At 38.7% G+C, this 22389-nt stretch overlaps 1 protein-coding gene across 2 annotated transcripts in view; it reads right to left on the reverse strand.

The window, feature by feature from the left end:
* The window catches only part of LOC109917230 (teneurin-2-like), a 766679-nt gene that overhangs the window by 242592 nt on the left and 501698 nt on the right, over positions 1 to 22389 (reverse strand). For both annotated transcript variants that reach the window (XM_048603631.1, XM_048603632.1), the window contains exon 4: positions 8684 to 8918. In XM_048603631.1, the coding sequence (XP_048459588.1) occupies positions 8684 to 8918 (235 nt within the window). The remainder of the gene's footprint in view (positions 1 to 8683; positions 8919 to 22389) is intronic.

Here is a 22389-nt window from a genome sequence, read left to right on the forward strand (position 1 = left end):
TGAAGGTGTGACAATTAAAAACAGGAATGTTCAAGAGGCCAGAATTAGATGAGCATAGATATCACAGAGAGTTGTGGCACAGACAGAGATTACAGAGGTAGGGAGGAATGACGCCATGAATGGATTTGAAAACGAGGATGAGAATTTTAAAACTCACTGAATAATATGCAGTATATTTCTTAACTTGACTGTATTAATCAGTGGTGGGTGGTTCACTGTAAACCAAATACGTGATCCAATAATTCAGTCGCATTTACATCTATAGCTTCTCTTAAAATCAGCAGCCTTTCTTAATAACATGCACTGGCACTATATGATACAGTCTGAATCAGGTTACTGGAAGATTGAAAACTTTTTTTGTTTAAAAACATGCAATTTTGGTCAAGAAAGTAATCTGCATTCTACAAACAGAGAAGAAATGGGATCATATTAGTGAGCTCGACCCAGCTGCACAGGGTCATGTTCTCAGGTACATATTTCAGTTATGATGCCAGTATTGATCTGCGCTAAAAATACTCATTCCCTCAAAGCAATAATGAATTAATTGGTATGAATGGGTGTTTCCTCAGACCTGATCCTTCAGCTGAATCAGTCGCAATTTTGAGGGGAAAACTCAATACGAAAGGGTGGTAGCACAAATGTGAAAGTGAATATATTTGTCGAACAGCTTAAGGTAGTGAGTTTTTTTTTGAAAAGTGGGAATAATCAAACCCAATTTCAAAAGTATGCCAAAAATATCTTTAAGCTGTGAACAGATGCACATGGGAAGGAGATTTGAGAGAGAGAAAAAAAAACATCAAAAAGGCTTTTTGGATACAGCTGACTTCTAATAAATGCATAACTGTTTTGCCAAGAAATGTTATGATCAGATCAGGATATATTTTCACAAATTGCAGATTAAAACTGCCAATTTTTAAATATTTGCCCCACACTCTCTTTGATCATTAATTCAGCAATTCAAACTCTAAACAAATACAACAACAATAAAAATAACAAAAATCTGCATTTCACAGTGATTAAAATGTTTTCCTGGCTGTGGATTACAAACACCAGTTAATTATTGTTGGACTATAAACCAGATAACTGGTGAACATAAGTGCTGCACTTCAGTTGTGTGTTCTACGGAAAAGGAATGAATGGAAAAGGTCTAGGACTGATTGGAACTGTGTAAAATAGGTCTGAATGGGAAGGGGCTTGGGAGAGTGAAATCCTGTGCAAACAGGATTAAATAGGAAAGGCTTCGTCCATTGTAGCTCTGTCAAATGGGATTGACTGGCCTATTCGAATTCTTTGCCTACATCGGAAATAATTTTATCTGGATTTGTCACTGCAGTGGTAATATCTGTCCTTGCATATGTGGTTTCGTATTGTAGAGTATTTAGCCTTTTACAGGTTTCAAGCTATGTGTAAGCTGTATATCATCATCTTTTCAATGTTGAACAAGAAAAACATGTTACTATCAGGCAACTAGATTTAAACACACTGGGAGCTGAGCGGTTGCCCAATCTCACTACTTAGAAGTTTCTGCTCTGACTTAATATATTTAGGGGTGAGCTTTTGAAGCAGTAGGTCAAATGGAATTTGGGACTGTTTGAATTCACTTAATTCAAGATCTATTCAAATTCTACTTGACATTCCTGCCTGTTCTAGATAAGAGTAGCAGTAGGATTACACAAAAGGAATAAGTGCCTTGAATGCTGAGAGGTTCTTTGGGCTGATGTGATTATAAGCTAAGAAACTACTTTTAAAAAAAGTTTTTTTATTCGTAAAAATTTTGAATTCTTTCATTTTCTATTCTGGTATTTGTGAGCAACGTGTACCGTCTAGAATTCATTCAGGTGAGATGGTAATTCTTTCTCAGGTTCTTAAAAAGACCTTCTAAGCTAAATGGTTCTTCTTTTAAACTTCTCTCTGACAATGGAATATCACTTGGCATCTGCTGGCCACTGCCCACCGGCAATCAAACATGCCAGTGCAAGGACCAAACAAATGTTCTGCTAAACATTGCACTATTGTTGCATCAAAATGCTACATTCCTGTGCTTCAACTTATTTTAATGGATTGATTTTGAACTCTGCCACTTAAATTACTGCCTAGTTTCAATTTCAATATGAACCTTGATTTTACAATTGCCAAATAGTCACAGTTCTACAGTACAGATGTGGGTTGTGAATTGAGACCCAGTGGAATCTCTGATATAGCAGTCTTGAGGGAATTTGCTCAGGAAATTGAAGATTCTGATGGGCAATTCCCCTACGCCTGGAATTCTCTAAGTATCCATACAAATTGGGTAATTCTGCTGTTAGCAAGGAAAAGTTTGATTGTTAAAAACCTAATCTAAATCCTGGGCAACTGCTAAGCTGATGACAAGCTCATCACTCATCATCACTCCCTGTCAATGACAATTCCTCAGAGGCTTGATGCCCCTCAGCCCCTGACTCCACCTTCCCTCAAATCCCAGAACCCAAAACCAACCTCCCACCTTGCATGCTCCTAATCCCCCGGGATCTGACACACCCTCTCCACCTGGGATCTGGCACCCCTCCTCCACCCAAGACTCACACCCGCTCTCTGCCCAAGACCGGACAGCTCACCTCTCCCCACAAGACTCGACCCAAAGCCTTTATCCAAACTGACAGTGCTCTTCCTCACAACCTACCAGACCTGATATCTCCTGCTCACTCTGAACTACCCTAAAGACTCCATCACTTACCTGTCCCCTTTCAGGCCTTGCATCCTGGCAGTGCATCCATCTGGCAAACTACCCCCTACACTCCTGCACCCTACCTGCTTGGTGTCTGAGCCTCATATCTACCATGTGTCCCTACCCTTTCGCAAAAACTATCAAAGTGGCTGTCTGTGATGCTGGGCATTTAAATCACAGTAAACAGCAAATAACTGCTGTGGGAAAGGGGGATGGTTTGCTTCCCTGACTATCCTGCACTGTGAGGAACCTGCCATATTTCAAACATGATACATATTTCTGAATTGGAATCTGATCAGAATCTCCTCTCAGAAACGTACAGCTCATTTTAAGGCATTAACAAAATACTCCTTGGAAAATCCATTCCCGGATGTCCGCAGATAACAAATATATATATCTGATTAGATGACACCGTGGTAAATGGGTATTAATGGGGGTCACAAGAAATTTCACACAAGCTGAATATGAGAAAAATTTAGTAGCCATAAATCACCAAAGGGCATTTAAAATGAATCTGAGTTGTTTCAAAATTTTCAGCATTGTTTAGAATTCCTTAAAATTATACTTGTAATGTCACAAGTCTAGAGAAAATAAAATTAAGGTAAGACTTAAAAAGAGGAATTGTACAATAAGATAATAGAAACAGGGACTCTTATCATTGAACAATGCAAAGGAGAAACTGACAGAGGGGTTCAAATGTATGGGCAACTTTGAAAAGTTAATTCCATCCAAATGCTTTCTACGAGGAAGTAGATAGCATACATTTAGTGTCATCAACAAAACGATGAAATAAGATATCTGAATTTTTTTTTAAGGCACATGGGTTTTGAAATGTGTAACGACCCTTTAGGAACTGAAATAACTCCACAGAGACAGGTATCCCGTCACCAAGTCACCCTTTATTTACACGTAGAGTCCTTGACTCAGATCCAGCTCCCTTTGAGCCAGCTCTCGGAGTGAAGAGGATGTCTGGCCCTCCTGTTTATATCTATCAGCTAAGCCTCCCTGATTGGACCAGGTTAACAGCCCCAATCAGGGAACTCATGCTCTATGAGGTCCACCTGGCTGACCTTGTTATAATCACCACAGGAACACTGCTGGAATTGGAACATGTCAGAATGTTTCTTCTTGAGTATAGGAACATAATAAGAGGCTATTGACATGAGGCAGTATCCAAGAAATTAAATAGGAAATGCAGATGTCACCCAGAATGGTTAAACCTTGGAGCTTGCTACCACAAAAGGTGGTTGAAGTATATTGTATACATGCTTTTAAAGGGAAACTTGACAAACATTCAAAAAAGAAGGAAATGGATAGTTGCAATGGTCGAACGGGATGAGAAAGATGGAAGGAGGCTGATGTGAATTAAAACACCACATGTTCCGTTTGGGCCGAACGCCCTGTTTTTCTGCTGTTTAACCTACATAATGGATCTCTGCTACAGTTACAAAGTTGCCTTCATGGCCACTGGAAGTCCCAAGCCAGTTAACAGGCAATGAAGAATTTTTGAAGTGTTGTAACTGTAAGAAATGTGGCAGCCAGATTGCACACAGCAAGCTCCCATATTCAGCATTGTGATAACAATCAGATAATCTGTCTTTGTGATGTTAATTAGGGGATCAATATGGCTCAGAATCTACAGGATAACTCACTGCTCTTCCACAAAAGATACATAGGATACACTGATGACCTGATTGTGGCCTTCCTTAAGAGGAATTTTTTTTATGCATTCACTCCATCAAAACCTTTCATAATATTAAGATCCTCTACACAATCTCCTCTCGACTTCTTTCAAGCGAGACGAGAGACAAGCTGTTTATACTTTTCTGTTTGTACGCTGATATATTTCTAGCATCATTCTTGTAAACCTTCTCTGCACCCTCTCCAGTCTGTCTATGTTTTTAAGGCTCAATCAGATGGCTTCTCAATTAACAAAGAATCCAATGTTAAAGGGACAGACAGGAAAGTAGAATCCACAATCAGGCCAACCATGATCTTATAGAAAGTCAGAGCAGGCTACAGAGGTCAATTGACCTTACTCCTGCTCTCAGCCCAAGAGAACATTATAACAGAACTGTGAGTATACCGTATGGGCAGCAACGATTCAAGAAGGCCACTCACCACCACCTCTCAAAGCAGTTGTGGATGGGCAATAAATGCTGTCTTGCTAGTGATACCCATATCACATGAATCCATGCAGAAAAACTCAGAAGTTGAAGAGTGAGTTTCAACTTTGAGATTTTGAAAATTATAACACATATTTTTTGTGTTAAAATCCAGCCTAACGTCATAACTTAGTATCAATGGTTTCTTTGCATAGTAACATACAATTGAATGCATTTATCTTACCACACAAATTGAGTGAAAGACCACTAGCGGGTGTTGATTGAGCTAATAAAGTTGATGAATAGGTAGATCAAAAAGTATGAATTTACATCAGCTAAAGAAAGGGTGTATCTCAGACAGAATTTTCTTTGTAGCAACTCTATTTTGTACAGAATGATTATAAATCAAAACGAGTTTCATTAAGGAGTAGTACATTAAAGAATGTTATGTAAATTTTATAAGATTAGCCAATTAGGAAGGTAATTGTATACAATCTCTATTATATGTGACATGGTTATATTGTTTGAAGGTGGGAGAAAGCTTTGCTTTATTAACATTTGACTGGTAACAAGCAAGAATATTTTGATTTGTTTTGCACAGATTAGACTCTTTATTGGACCTCTGATCAAAATAACATTTGTACACGAGTGATTTCTTACTAAAAACAGACAAATTATGCATAATAAACTACTTTAAAACAGTCATTTAATTCTGTTTACTAATCTAAATTTGACATGGTGTTTAGTTCCCAATCCCAATGTCTAAAAGGCTAAGGGGAAGCCTGTCCACAAGGCAGAGACTTGCCCCTTGGCAACTCTACGCTTTCTCCAGAGGAAATTCTACCTTACAGAGCTGCTAGCCAATTGGAATAGACAGCAGTATTGCAGCCTCAACAGCACCACCATGAGTGGTGGCCACTGCTGGGACCACAGGCCAATCCTTCTCACTGGGGAGCCCAAATAAATCTCAGGCCTGGGGTTGCTGGGGCAGATTCGCAGGTCCTGGCAAAGTGAGCAAAACTGGTTGGATTTGAAAGGAGGCAATAATTTTTGTGGGCTGATGCGTCTGAGGTACCTGGGCAGGCTGCAATGCCAAGTTCCCCCAACTCCTTGAACGACACCAACACAGGCCGTGAGAACTGCCTGACTCCCTGTCCTCTATTTAATTATGGCCGGGACAAGGGTGGTTAGGTTGTTGGAGCAGACCTGTTGGCGTTTATGTGCCCTCCCCATTGATGGGCGTGTGCATATTCCAATCCAGCAGAAACGTTTTAAAAACATTAAAAACAACTGCAATTTTCAATGCTACTCCAACTGTTTGCAGGTCAATTTGAGTTGGCATTTTCACCTGAAAATAAAAGCAATGTTGCACAGTAACATTGTGACATTGATATCTGAAGTCAAGAATGTGTTACGTCTTTCCTTACTGTCACTTCAGGCCACCTCTACCTTGATAAAAACATCCTTCTTACAGAGTTCTGCCAAAAAAAAATTTGCTGAATGATGCTTAGACTCAATGGTCACATTTGCCTGCCACTTACTCAGGGAGTCAGTAGAAACGTTTTTAAGGAAGATTGGTCAAAATGTAGAACCTCCCACCAAAAGGAGTGGTTGAGGCAAATAATGTAGATTCAATTAAGGGGAATATTGATAACCACATGGGAGGGAATGATTTGACGTATCTGTTAATAAGGTTGTGTTAAGAGTGCTGGGAAGATGATTACATGGATCATTAATGCTGGCATTGATCTACTAGGTAGAACGGCCCACTTCTGTGCTTGAGATTAGATGTACTCAGTTTAACATTCAGTCCATCTCTCTCTTTCAGGAGGTGCCACACTTTTGCCTGCTGTTGGCCCCATCAAGATGATCGAAGCTGAGATAAGGAAGGTGCAATGAGGTCCGGTCTGTCCCTTTTGTGGGGAAGATTAACCATAAAGCACATGCACACCATTAATCCAATGACCTGACTTTAACTTTCAGATAATAAAACAAGCTTCAAATGTGCTTAAAATACCAGAAAAAAACAAGAAAAAATGTGAAAAGAAGAAAGTAAAGTGACCTAATTTAAGGGATGAAGATAAGTCATTGCTTGAAAGCTGACTTCTGCCACTGATGGTGTCTGTAAAGCACCCAAAAATCTCAAATTCCAAGATATATTTTAAATGTGGCAGCATTTCATTTTTCATTTCAATTGCTTATTGCTGAACAGTCACTCCAGAGCATTATCTGCGGAATTCCTTTGCTTACAAATGGCCTCTAACACAGCAAGACCATCTTAACAAGTGCTGAGCAGCCCCCAGTGCCTCAAATAAGGATGCCACTGATACTTACTGGTAATGTAGTGTCATGCAGGGCTCAAATGCAGCTTTTATTTTCCAGCAAATAGATTTATCTTATTTTGTTGAAAGTGGCAATGGTCTCTCCTGACGAATGCTCTTTTCGTACTTAGAAAACCAACATAAGCTGAAGCATTGTAACCAAGATGAGAATCCAACTGACTAAAGCATTGTCAGTGGAAAAGTGTTGGCAGGAGTCTAAACATTGGTGAAAAATGCACCGTTCGATTTCCCACAGCGACACTGTGCAGGTGCAGAGGTTGAGCAGTGTGGTACTTGGACACAAATGCATTGCTCAGAATGTAGCTCAATCTGAACAGTTTTGTTATTAAACGGCATTAACTTATTTTCTGAGGTATTTTGGAATTGCATTTGGGAGCATTTCAACAGAATTCAGAAGAATGCACAAGCAACAATTTCTAAGTCATATTCCTATACATTCAATACTTCATTATTAAGTTTTGAGAAGGTATAGAGAATAGATTAATTTTCCGAAATGTGCTGCTGCCTCCAGATATGTTTCTTAATCTCTAACAACGATGCACGTAAAACAAAAACCACTAAAAATCAGTGTGGAGCTGGAGGAACACAGCAAGGCAGGCAGCATCAGAGGATCAGGAAAGCTGACGTTTCAGGTCAGGATCCTTCTTCAGAAGAATTATTTTCTGAAGACGGGTCCCTACCCGAAACGTTAGCTTTCCTGCTCCTCTGATGCTGCCTGGCCTGCTGTGTTCTTCTAGCTCCACACTGTATTATCTCCGACTCCAGCATCAGCAGTTCTTACTATCTCCCACTAAAAATCAGGACTTCTTGCTGTTTGTTCACCTAGTGGTCATTTGAATCGTTTATTACTGAGACGTTGTGAAACTTCACATCATATAAAACCGCAGTGCATTATAATATGGACAAATAGCTCAGCAAAGTGGCTTGACACTTGTAAGGCTAGACATGGGCAGTCATATAAAGGTATCCAGTGTAAAGCTAAAGGCAAACTTTGGTATTCCATTATTCAATCATTAAAACTCCAAGTGGTGGTGGGAAGCTAATGAGCAGCACATTATCCATGTATCTGAGCAGAGCTGCATGGGTTCTGCCTCCTGCAATTTTTGATGATGTGTTGAGCTAGGTAACATGTCAAGAGGATAACTGAGTTGAAGGTTAACTGTACTCATCTGTGCAAGTCAGGTAAGTGTTAGGTTAACCACAAACAATGGGCTTCCCTGAACAATTTGACATATTTGAGTGGGATGCCTTTGGTTGAAAGTTGTCAGCAATGTGGATTGATTCACATTCAGTGTACTACCAATTAAACAGATACAGATCCATAATAAAAAAATGTTGGAACAAACAGAAAAGGGAGCTCATTCCTCACAGCTCAAGTTTGTGATCTACAGCAGTCAGGAGATGAAACAGCAATACAAGAGACGCTATTGTGTTTTGTCAAAGTGGGTTAACAGATTGAAGGTTTATCAGGTGCTATAAAATCTGACAAGTCAAACCATTGTAAGATAAGAATAAATCTTCCTTTACAATACCTTGTCTCTAGTGGCACGTTGCTATTCAGAACCCAGCTGTCCTGCAGCTGAACAGACTCTGGTGTGGTAGGCAGCTCATTGGGCGCAGCAGAAGGGGCATGAATCTGGTTCCTCCTGTTTGTCAAAGAGTTTCTGTTGAGGGAGTTGGCCGACGAGTGGTGATGTGAGAGTGTCTGGTTGTGAGGTGGTGGAAGAGGAGGCCGTAGAGTGGACTGGCTGTGATGGTTTGGAGGACCTGCAGAGAAGGAAAGAGTACAATCATTAACGTGCTGTCATCCATAACATTCCTTCACAAAGATGAGTTGGCAGGTTGAAATGAAGATTCATAAATCTCTTGATACTTATTACAATGGAATGAAATGTCACCTGATTTTCACAAGTTCCATCCATCCTTTTGATAATTGTTTATATTATTTCTACTGAAATTTTATTCTATAATTCAGTCAAATAAACCTTCACAACATTGCAGTGCTAGACATATAACATAACCCTACTGCGCTCATCCATTCACATCTGGGTACTTTCTTTGCTATGCTGGTTCTTTCCCCACTGTTAAGCATTTATCTTTTCATCTATGTCATAAATAATAGTCTGTTTAGGAGTTTGTTTCAAGACAGCTCTATATCTCAGGGATTCAGCTGACTTTGATAAATTGCTTGAGCTTCACACCTGTAGTTTATGCCATCGTGAGGACCCCTTCATGTGTTACTGACTTGTAGCAAACTCCTCGCTGTCTTTTATCCTCCAAGTAAATGCTTGCCATGAATGGATATTTGCAGGAGTTCCCATTGAAATTTCTAAAGCAGTTAATTTTACACCATAGAAATCTAAAGAGCACTTAAATTAAATTGTGCAGACTGCACATAGTGAAGTAACAATTGAGTTAATGGGGAGACCTGCCTGTTCTTAACAAGCTGAGGTGGACGTCAGGGTAATAAGTAGATTCTGAAGAAAAAGCAACAAAAAGACTGCAGTGAGCTCTCTGAATAGTTTTAATTACAGGGTGTAACTGCCCTGTTCACTCTAAATACTGCAGACACATCATAAGACCAGTATAGAATAAGAAATAATACCTGTTTCTACAAGATGGCATTGTTCCTGCTCACTTCTATCACATTTCTTCTATAACCAATAATATAGTTGTCACAAATGTAGAGAATATACAGCATATATAAGCATTAAAAAGAAAGTGAAACTCTGTTAATCTGGATTGGCAAATGTTAAACAGGAAAATATCTGTGCATTTAATAGGCATGTCTCTCAGCATTTGTGGTGATGTCATTTATCATCCCATTGTTTATTATATTGTGTATCTAATATGCACAAAGAGAATTTTACAGTTTGGCTAATGGATTAAAAGTACACTTACTGATTGGATTGACTTGGGAAAAAACTGGACCATTTTGTTGTAAGCAAGCACTGCAAGGACCCTTTGGAAGTGACAAAATTCACTGATAGATTCTATTAAACTTTGGTCATCTGCAAATATTTTGATAGTTCACATGTAACCAACAGGACCAAGATTACAGTAGTTTACAGTTACAGTATCTGCTAAGGCACAAAATGTACTTGTAATAAATAGCAGAAACCCTCATGTCCTCCAGGTAATATAAGATGGGCTCAGATAAGAGCCTGTGATGTTGGAGATAGTATATTAACATGAATGGACGCCTGGCTAACTAACAGAAGACAGAGAGTTGGGATGGTGGGGGTTGGGGGGGGAGCATGTTCAGAATGGCAACTTGTAACTTGTGGAGTGCCACAGGGATCAGTGCTGGGTCTACAATAATTTACAACACATATAAATGACTTAGATGAGGATAGTGAATGTACTATAGCCAAGTTTGCTGACGATACAAAAGTAGCTGGGAAGGCAAGTGGTAGGGATGACATGCAGAGGGTTAAAGGTAACTTAAGTGAGTGGGCAAAATATTGTCAGATGGAATATAATATTGGGAAATGTGAGGTTATGCACTTTGGCAGGGCCGGATAGAGGGGCAGACTATTATTAAAAAGTAGAAAGGCTGCAGGAAGCAATAGAATAGGAGATTCAGGAGTCTTCATCCATGCATCAAATGCTAGTATCTACCAACATTTAGAAGCTTTATGTACAGTACTTGTTGAAGAATCTACCTTTCAAAGATTGGACTCTTCAACCGTCAGCATAGGTGTGCTGTATGAAGGTGAAATTGTTTGCTGAGTGTCCAACATCTTTCATAGATGGATGGAAGGTGGAATTCTACAATTACCAACCCAGCTCTGATAAAGTTCTCAAGGTTGGAAAGTGATAGGTCAATATTTCACAGGGTAAGATCACTTGACTGATTTGATGGGCTTCAGAGACAGACACAAGTACAGAAGATGATAATAACAGTTGTGTACTGCATCCTTTAAAATGGATTTTTTTAAAAAAAGAAAGATTGAGCTGATAAACCTTTATATGATATTGCAGGAATTGGAGTTTGGATACACAATAACACGAAGTGTGTACTCAGCATGCAGCAGCAAATGATATGGAAAACAATCTCAGTTTCTTTTCTGCTGTTTCTGATGGCTCCATCTTGTTTAAATGCAGCACTTGGCAACCACTCAAAGTGGTCAACAGTAGATAATTCAAAGAACACACTGAAAATGTCTTATTTGCTGTGAAGCCCTTCAACCTCCATCTCCATAAAACAAATTTTACTTAAAAGCCTTTTTTCTTTCCAGTTTAATGAACTTGAATTGTTTTCCCAAAGCACTCAATGCATCTCAGGCATGCAGAGTAAACAAATTATTTTAAAATCCAATGTATTTACAAATTCATTGGTTTTAAGCACATGACTAAGTGATTGGTAACTGATTATTGTTTTGGAAATAAATGGCTTTTTGAAAAATATCTATTAGATATGGTGGCTATATTGCAAGAGCTTTGTTACAGTCAAATTGTTCTGGACTTCAAGAAAGAAAGAAAGAACTTACATTTCATTGGAACACCCAGGATGCTACATAATGCTTACTTTCATTTTACAGTACAATCAATTTTGTTTTGATGGCCACCATCAAAACAAAATTACACATCAAAATCCGAAAATTATCATGAAATATTTAAACAGACATTTTGTTTTCTTTTGTGAGGAATAAATGTTAGGCAGGCTATTAGGTGAAATCCCTATTCTTCAATGGAAAATAGAGAAATGTTCCATACTCTTGAATAGGTAGATCTGGCATCAGTTTAACATCTTATTCAAAGGACAATGAACTCCATGACAATGCAAATTTCTCTCAGTATTGCAGTGAAGATAAAATTCTTTGTTCATTTCTTGGCGTAGGGACTTAAACCTCAAAATTGGCAGTTTGAAGCTTAAGGGTGTTTAGTAGCCTGACCTAGGGCATTTCTCAACGCGACAGACCTGCCTTGGTTTAAAGTGGTTGGTCACACACAACCTACATTCCAGTATGGGTGGGATGCTGCTAAAATCAGTAGCACTGATCCAAGAAGCAAACAGATGGAAGTTATGGGGGTAAACGAGTACCAGATGAGTTGGGTAAAAAAGTTGAATCTGTTCTTTGGGATTTCATCCTGGTTGACATGATAATACTCAGGCCCTTTATCCTTTATTCCTCATTCACATCAAATCCACATCACACCTTCCAACTGGTGTCCATACAGCTTCATACTCTGGATGTGAAGGCACGTCTCCCTGCCACTCCCATGCCACCTCATCCACCCACTTCCCAAGGTCCTCATATCCTCCAAGCTTACTCATAACTTCCAGGCACTCCTCACAAAATGATGAGGCCTTACATTTGATAGAAGGAATCAAAGGATATCAATGATGCAGCTGAAAGTGAGTACGGAATTATGCGGCATTTTTAAATACCAGAGCAGCTGGTTCTAAAGTATTTATGCACAATGGAACTGAAAGCACCGACATTCACACAGTCCCATATTGAGCACACTGCAGAAAATTGCTTGATATCATGGCATTTTATATCACATCAGGGATTCAAGATCCACCAATATTGCAGGCATTTTCTGATCTTTTTGAACTATTCTTTCAATTTACACACATGGATATGCCATTCTATGCGATACTTATTTAGAGGACAGACCTGCCATCATAATGCACTAGTCGCTGCAGTATTCCACAGAAACCACCCGCTGTATTATAGTGTATCTGACAGTGCCATCGTGGATGTCCCTATCCATCGACAGAATTCCTGCTGGTTCTCAGCAATTTCTGTTTAGCAAATAACCTACTTGCGAATGAGTTGCATTAATTGAATCCTTAATTATTGGAATCCACAGATTCCTATGTATTTAGAACTGTAGGTGGATACATGTAAAAAGACCATGAACAAATGGTTTAAAGCTTGCATTTTAGTCTGTGGCATTTTCATTATTGTACAAATAATAACATTTTTAGAAATAATAATAACTTCAGCTATTGCGTGTGGCATTGTTCAAAACTATGGTCTTTAACCCAATGTGCTTTAGGTATTATATCTTTTGATTGCCACAGTCTTGAAGCCAGTAGCCCATCCTAGGAATTTCCCTGAGGAAATTACCAGTCTTCACTAATTGCTTTTTGTTGCTTTAATTTTTTTGGATAATTGTTTTGTGCTCATTACAGTGAGAGAAGGTGTTAAATTGTTTAATTTAACATCCTCATCCTCATGATTAAATCAATTCATGGTTTTTACCCCCCTCCTATCTCTATCCTCTCCCAACACCCCTCTCCCCTCACCCACTCACTGTCCGTTCCTTTGACTCTGGCATTCTGTGCACCCCTCCATGCTTTTTCCCTACCATTGTATGCCACGCCTTCAGCTCCCCATGGTCTGAATTTCTACCGTGTGCCACGCCATCTTTCAAACACCCTCTTCTCCTTCAAAAATATCCTTAAGGTTAGGGTTAGAACAGACCATGGAGCTGAGGGATATTAGTCATGACCTTGTTGAATGGTGGAACAGACTTGAAGGCTCAGTGACCTTGCTTTTATTTACTTCTGATGACACTCCTCTCAAGTGCTTCATGCAAAATCTTTCTTTATTAAAGGGGGAATAGAAATGCAAGTTATTGCAGATCTTGTATTGTCTTAAATATAACCCTTTCTCTTGGAAACTCATTGTCAGCATGGTGCACTTACAGTTCTTAAAAAGTACAACTCATCTACTTTCTTCAAAAAATAGGATCAAAAATTGACTTGTTTGGACAAAATAAAACGTGCCTGGGTTTCACCAGCAACAGCCTGATCAGTGTAAGAATGAAGGGGAAGGATTAGAGTGAGTCAGTCAGGAGCAGCCAACAGCATGAGTGCCATGGAGCTGAAAGGACTGTATTGCTTTCAGTGTCAGGCACTTCCTCGCTCCATCCACGGCTGATAAAAGCTGAGAAAAATATTCTCAGTGTGTGCTGCACTCAGAGCTACCCAATTTACTTGAGCAATTTTAAAACTAATTTGAGGCTTCTCTTTAGCATCTGCAAGGTTCCTAGTGGTTCTTGTAAGCTGAAGTGAAATTTGCTTCATACCAATACAGCAATGGACATATTACAGACACTCTTGGGGGTGCAACACATAACTGTATGAAGTTGGTCATTTTTTACGCCATGCTTGGCACAACAACGAGCAAACTCTATCCCCCTGATCTAAGTTCATCTTCTGCTGTGCCTATAGGTATTGTTCAAATTCTCACAACAAGTACCATGGTTAAGATTAGTATTGGATAACAAGCAGTTATGCGCGTAGGCAACTTACGCACAGGATACCGAGTAGGGATGGGGTTAGAAGGAGAAAGTTGGATAAAGAGACAGAAAGAGTCAGCCTTTTTTTGCCCTTTTCTACTTCCCAATCCCTGAAGGTCTTGTTTCAGGCACCTACCAACATGCTAGTTTTATTGTCGATTTGGAATTAAATCAAAATCCTCCACATGACCTGCTGTTCGATTTTCTCCTCGCCCCCACTGATTTAGAGGAAGAAATAAAAGAAGAAAGTGCATGGGCTTTACCTACTGTGGCTCACTGCATGGCCAAGAATGACAACTGCTATTTGCAAGATTAACTGTTTTGAGCCTGCAGCGTAACACCCCATCATTTGAGAACAGTATTTGACAACAGCACTTTTACGACTTGGTATGATGGACTGGTTTATGTACATGGGCTGATCAAGGAAATTCTGAAGAGCCTCGCAATGGTCATCAGTCTAGCTATTGACTCACTTGACATTTCACAAGCCTGAGTTTATGATAAGTTAGATGACAATAGAAGAAAAATATCACAATAAATGAAGCAAATTAGAAAAAAAAAATCCAGAGCATCAAGATTATTATTATCGGCTGCAACAGACCAATCAATAAATATGATGTGTGTGTTGGGTTGAAATGCATAAGAGAGAGCAGAAACCATGTCAGGGAAGATAAACAAGATGCAACAGACTAAGACAAAATGCAGAATATCGCTAGAAGGTGTTTTGTCCTCTGCTTTAAAATAATGTAACAGAAGGATAAATGTCAATTTAAAATAATGACTCTTTTTAGTCAGCTTATGTAGCTTTGCAAAGGAAGATGTCAGATTTATTTGTATTGGTGAGAGCTTTGGGGGTGTACAGAGATTCAAGGATTTTGAAGAGCAACAGCTCTCCCTCACACCATTCCTGAATGTATAAATCCTGGCAGTGGCTCCATCACTATGTAAGAATTTTTAGCGAGTTATGATTGTAATCCTCTCTTCTCTTTTGATGATCCCACCCCAACTATCCACATTTGGCTATTTAGTGAATGGACAGTTTGGCATATTTTGCCAACTCTGCAAAAGACTAAAACATTCTCATTGCTGTAACGACCAAAATCTGCCAAAGTTTGAACCTGAACCCTCCTTGATTCCATTAGCTCACCATCAGCCCACAAGCAGTACATTTCTTCAGTATACCTTCTCAAATCGTAAGTCTTGTTTCCACAATTAGTTCATCTGGCACTGATCTTTCCTATCTGGAAGTTAATGGAAAGATATTGGCCTCAAACAATTTCACATTGGATAAATGTAATTTTTTTTAATAAAAGAAAGTCTTAGATGCTTGGAAGCTATTTGATACAATTTAAAGCAGAACCTCGAATCTTACATCTTCAACTCACATTGGAGATGCTTTTGGAAATGGGCCAATGCACTCGAAGGAGAAGTGTGCAGTAGAACAGTTCATTGAGAACAAAACATTATTACTGCTGAACCTGCTCCATGTTTTGTTCAGCTGGATTTTCCCAGGACACTTGGTGCTCAGGATTTCGGCCAGAATCTAGTTGTAGTTATTCTGGGTTGTTATCAGCTGATGATCTTGCGCTGATCATTGATTACTTTTAACGTTACGAACTCAAAAGTGTGAAAAATGCTTAAACCGAATTCAGGGACTGATTATTGTGCGATTTGAAGGAATGAGAAAAAATCAAGGTTACATTTTTCGATTTCATAACAATTATTGTCTGTCAATTGTTTCATGCCATTGATCAAAGACACTAGAAGGTCTCTTCAAGAAAATTCTAGAGAAATTCCAAATGGCTTACACCGTTAACTGTTACAATGGTGTTCTTGCAAATTAAAAGGATCTCTTCCCTGTTCGCTTTTATCTCATCTCCAGATTGCACAATAGAATGGCAGGATATGTTTATATCTGCAATGTTTCATGAATAACTTCCTCTCCACCACATCGTAGGAAGGATATACTGATCTTGGAGAGAAAGTGGTGTAGATGTACCACAATAATATCTGTATTCCTGACGCTAAATTATGTGGAAAATTTTCATTTCCTAGAATATAAAAGAGGTAATTTGAGCAATGTTTTCAAGTTATCAAAGCAAACTGAAAGGGCACCAAAAATATATGTTTTTTTTGCTGGTGCAGTAATCTAAGTGAGAGAACATAGTTTAAAAATTAAGGCCGGAATTTTTATGGGAGTGAGATTTGTAAACATTCCCACTTTGTAAATACTCAAAGTATTAAAAGGTATCGAGCATATAGAAATAGATTGGACATCAGTCAAGATCTAACAGGTTTATAGGGCAAAATAATTCCCATCTGTTGCAAAACTCTGTCTCTTCAAGGAAAACTGGAGTGGAGGAGCTGCTCCTCCCAAACAGTAAAAGACAAACAAGCAGACTATAATACATGTTATTCTGGGGCTGCTCTTTGACAGTACCAGATGGTATACAACAGGACTGGAAACAAGGCAGATGCCTCTATGTGTTGCAGCGAGGATCAGTAGAAAGCAATGACTGACGTCAAACTTAGCATCAAGTTGTGTACTGTTTTGTGCTGTAGACTCACAACCTTCAGACAATGTTGTGCTTAATGTTATATATTACATAAGTTATTCAACTGAAAAAGCTGAACTCTGCAGTCAACATAATAACCTGTTTCATGATTTTCACGTTGTCATGTAAAAGGTGTGTTGCTGCATGGAAAGTTCTGAATAGGAATAAAGCAATAATTCCTGAGGAAGGATAAGTATTTTCTGAAAAAAAACAGACATGCCATTATGAGTTTGTGTGTTGCAATTATCAGGACAGATTCGCAAGAATGCCAAATCTCAAAGAAAATGACAATTGACACTACAGGTGAAGATGGTGATGACTGATTGTCAATTAGACTCTGACTAGTAGACTGGGGTTGCCATGGAGAATTCAACAGGGAACAATTAACTGCCCAGCTATTGTTTAATTCAAATCAGGGAAGTCAAATGCTTTAGAGATAGTAGGAACTGCAGATGCTGGAGAATCTGAGATAACAAGGTGTAGAGCTGGATGAACACAGCAGGCCAAGCAGCATCAGAGGAGCAGGAAGGCTGATGTTTTGGGCCTAGACCCTTCTTCCTAGGCCCGAAACGTCAGCCTTCCTGCTCCTCTGATGCTGCTTGGCCTGCTGTGTTCATCCAGCTCTACACCTTGTTATATCAGGGAAGTCAAATGCGTTTGGTCAAAATATTGCCGTGGGGAATGCACCAGAAAATGAATATTCCTCCATGCTTTTATTTAGATGAAAAGGAAGAATACATGGTCAGGTTGTTTCTGCTTACAAAAGGGCATGGCCCCTGCATTTGACTATATGTGCCTTCTAGCATGCATAAGAGGGCCACACGGTGATATATAATGATTAGTGATATCAGACAGCACGTCGCTCTGGGTGTTCCAGCAGGCAGCATATTGAGCATACTCAATCAGCCTGTGCTTGCAAACTCAGAACACAAAGTCCAACATTAAATGGGATTCTGTAAATGGACAACACTTACCAAACAACAACGACTATGCTAAGTATTACACTAACAACCAGTTTAAGATTATCAGTCAGACTCACAGCATGGCTCACTTATACATGCTAGAAGCTACATCTTTTCATACAGAGGGCCTTCTTCTTTGTAAACAGAAAGAACCTGCCCTTGCATTGTAAGTTTTAAACTAAACAATAGCTTGGGGTTTTCGATTTCATAATAATTATTGTCTGTCAACTGTGTTCACATCATTGCTTAAAGACAATAGAAGGTCTCTTCAAAAAAATTCTGAAGAGATTCCAAATGACTTATACTGTCAGCTCTTACAATGGCGTTCTTGCAAATTAAAAGGATCTCTTCCCTGTTTGCTTTTATCTCATTTCCAGATTGTACAATAGAATGGCAGGATACGGGTTTATATTTGCAATGTTTCATTAGTAACTTCATCTCCACCACATCTTAGGAAGGATATACTGGTCTTGGAAGGAAAGTAGAGTAGATTCACCAGAATAATATCTGTACTCCCATGGCAATATTTTGGTGAATCAAAGTTGACTTTTGTTTGAATTTAAACCAAAACTCAGCATTTAATTGCTCCCTGGTGCACTCTCCATTACTACAGCAATTTACCAATCAGAGTCCACTTGCGAACCAATCAGTATCCTCCACCATAAATTGTGTATGAGCATAAATTGCTGCTCCCTTTGAGACGTAACAATCTTTTGAATATTCTGATGTGGTGATTGCAAGACAAGAAGCTTTGACAGCATGTTTCTTTTATAAGGAACATTAAAGTTCTGGACAACCAAGTGATTATTTGTGGATGGAATGACTGATTTTCAGCGTTATTTAAATGCACATAATGCTAAGGATTGAAGCTACACAAATAATTTCACTTTGAAGCCTATACGTAGCCTGCAGAGTTACAATTTGTATTGCACCAGCCTGATACTGGATTCAGATCAAGGTATGGAAGGATAGCAATTCATCTCTTCCATGTCTGTTACAATGATGCATATTCCAATTGTCAAATTCTAATTTTACAACTAAATAGAATTAGAATTAGAAGTAGGTTTACTGTCACGTGCACTCGAGTTACAATAGAACAGGAGGACAGTGAAAACAGTACAATGTTGTCAACAAATAGCGCCATCTTAGGTACAAATCTCTGGTACAAGAAACAGAAAACACATAAAATACCCTAAATTAAAATGGCAGCGTTGTAGTTCTCACAACTTTGGAAAGATTATATAATTTAGTCAAAGCACAAGGATATGACAAAATATGGTTCCAAAATTGGTAATTAAGATTTAGAATTCTATCTCCACCATAAAACTCAGAGAGGAAATGAGGAAAATAAGATTATTTTAACACATTAATTCTTTCCTGATATAACTTAGGTTTTACTTCAAAGAACCCATGGTTATGGTGATAATCAAGTAAGTGGAATGTAGCTTCGGGTTGCTTCAGCGTAATCAACACGCAAGGTTTAATTACCACCTGTTAGAAGAAAAGTACTAATTATCGCACACCTTAACTATTTCTTATTACCAGGTCAACTTAAATTACGCATTTTAATTTGCAAAATGTAAAACTACAGCCGTTTTCTGGGACAGATTTCATTATTGGGTCATACATAACACCTAATTAAAAATTTCATATATCTATTATGAGACTCAAAGGAATCATAAAAACAGCACTAATGAAGCTGCAGAGATACGTTAATAGTAAATGCAGACGTAAACCACAAACTGCAAGAAGCAATTTCTCTTCAATAGTACTTTCAACTCTGGGTCACTCTTTAATTTTCTGACAGTTTGAAACTACTCCTTGGTAAATCTGGTTCTATTTAAAGCTCAAATTCTAAATTTGCATCATATTGAATTGTATGACACAGAAGGAGGTCATTTGACACATTGGACAGAATTTTCTTCTTTGGAGACTAAAGCACTTACTTTAAGTGGGAGAAATCCTGGTTCTTCCAACTTTACCTCTAAAATGGCCACTGCAATTCCGATTTTCAATTGGGAATAGGAGGGCTGGGGGTTAGAGTTTGTTGGAAGTTGAGAAAAGCAACATGGGAGCCAACCTTGAGGTTACAGTACTGTGGTCAAACTTTTAAATAATAATGCCCTCCCAATCACATCCCCTTGCACTGCCCATGACTCTGCTCCTATGATGCTGCTTGGCCTGCTGTGTTCATCCAGCCCTGCACCTTGTTGTCTCTCACTCATCCAAGTTACTTCATGTCCCTCTATCCATCTTCACGGCCCCTCATATCCCTTGTACAACCTTATACTCATTAATCTATCTGCAAAGCCCTTTGACATCTTGTGCCTCCAATCATCCCTATTTGCTCTATTGGTAGGTGTACTGACTTAGCTTGTTGATTTGCAACACTGTCTGCAATACTCTCATAAATAAAAACAGCTAAATAATATATTGAAATTTATTGAACTAATCTCTGGTGGTAGGATGGGAAAGCCATCTACAAGCTTTTCAACCTGATTTTTTTTTTGCCAAGGACCTAATAAGAGCAGAGGTTGAAGACAGTGTGATGTCCACCCATCATTCTCATACCCAATTAATTGCCCCCACCAAACCCACCACATGGAAGAGCATTAAGTTCAGCTCAAGGAGAGAGGCTCGTATGGATACAAGTCACTGGCATAGACAAAATGGAACAAATGGCTTGTACCTGTGATATAAATCCTATGTAATTCTATGTAACAGTATATTTATTTCAGTCATTCAGAAAGCATTTGACAGAATTCCATATAAAGACTAGCAATTACATCAAAAGCCAAAGGAAATCAGTGTGGAACATGGGACAGGATAAGAAGATCATTTCAAAATGAGAAACAGATGGTACTCCTCAGAATTGTAATGGCAGACTGGGGAGAGAGGTGACAGTCTGAGTGGAGTTCCACAGGGTCAATTCTTGGATTCCTGTTGTTTTCAATTTACATGAATGACCTAGATAAAGAAACGAACTGTAGTTTGCCAAATTTACTGATGAGACTAAATTAAGAAAAGTAATCAAGGGAGGGGATACAGTGAAGCATTCAGATCGGTTGTGCAGTTAGGTAGACAAATAGCAAATGGAATTTAACACTCATCAGTGCAAAACACTGCAGCTAAGTTAAGAGAATGTGGGTCACAAGTAGACAGTGAAAGGAACTGAATTAGTTCAGGGACACAAAAAGGCAGCCGGGAGCAATCAAGGCACGTTGCTTTCAATGTCCAGTTAATGTGGCAAAGCAATTAAAAAGGTGGTAGAATAAAATAATACATAGTCAGGACAGTAGAATACAAATCTTTTGACATTATGCCGAAGCTTTGAAATAGACAAGTGACACCATACCAAGAAAACTGTGTTCAGTTTTGATCATCAGACGACAGAAGGTATTGACAAATTGGAAAAGATACAGAGAAGGGCAATGCTGTTCCCATGGGTGAAGAGGATTTACAATGAGGAAAGATGAGAGAAATTTTAACTTCATCGTCTCGGATGGATAAGTAGGGAAACATCATCTAAGTATATCAGGGATATGGGCAATATAGGGATACCCTGGTCATCATTTCAACTAGAAAGTAGTACATAGGACAAATGAGGAAATAAGTGAACGCTAGAATTTTTTTTTAAATCAGGCAAATCACTCAAAGAGGGAGATACTAACAAATAAGTCAACAGTCCATTTTACATCTGCTGAGATCTTTATTCCTGTTGACTTCATTTTGCAACATTGTTCTAAAAAAGTTGCACCTTAACTTTGTACAACCTGATGAAAAAAAAACTATTCCCAGTTTATTTGAATAATATGATAGGAGAGTTAACGTATTGGAAAAATGAGATACACTGGGCTGAATATCCTGACCTTACCTCAAACCATCAGCGGAGATTTGTGAATAGAATATTTGTCTTCTCAAAACAAAAATAAACTATACATGGCAGGGAGACAAGGAAAAAGAAAAGAAATATATGGAAAAAAATTCAGCTTTCTGTGAGGTCTCCCAAATTTTCAACATTAGAAGTCCTGAGGTTTTGAAGAGAAAGAGCTGAATGACTGTAGCCCTAATTCTTAGTACCCTTTGGAGTAAATTTTAATACCAGGTGGCAAATTCACCCTCATATCTCCTTTTTTCATTACATCATGTTATTGACGCGTGAGCATTCAAAAGGAAACTGAAGACACAAAAGATAGTGGTTTCTTTTCTTCTGGGATCATTCTCAAACATCAAAATTAAAAGGCTGGTGTCCATTCTTCATTATTTTTCCCTGTTTTTCATCTTTAGTCAACGACTCAGTGGCAATTTCACTTTAATTCCACAAGCACCTTGTGGATACATGTTAGTGAAAACTTTAGAGACAGAAATCTACATATTTGTGCTTGAAAAGTGCAAGGCCCCAGACAGAAATTCAACAAGACACTTTGGTTGTCCTATTGGTGTCAAATCCTGCTTGCGACC

This window comes from Rhincodon typus, chromosome 12 (assembly GCF_021869965.1).
Source record: "Rhincodon typus isolate 14 chromosome 12, sRhiTyp1.1, whole genome shotgun sequence".
Classification (NCBI taxonomy): Eukaryota; Metazoa; Chordata; class Chondrichthyes; order Orectolobiformes; family Rhincodontidae; genus Rhincodon; species Rhincodon typus.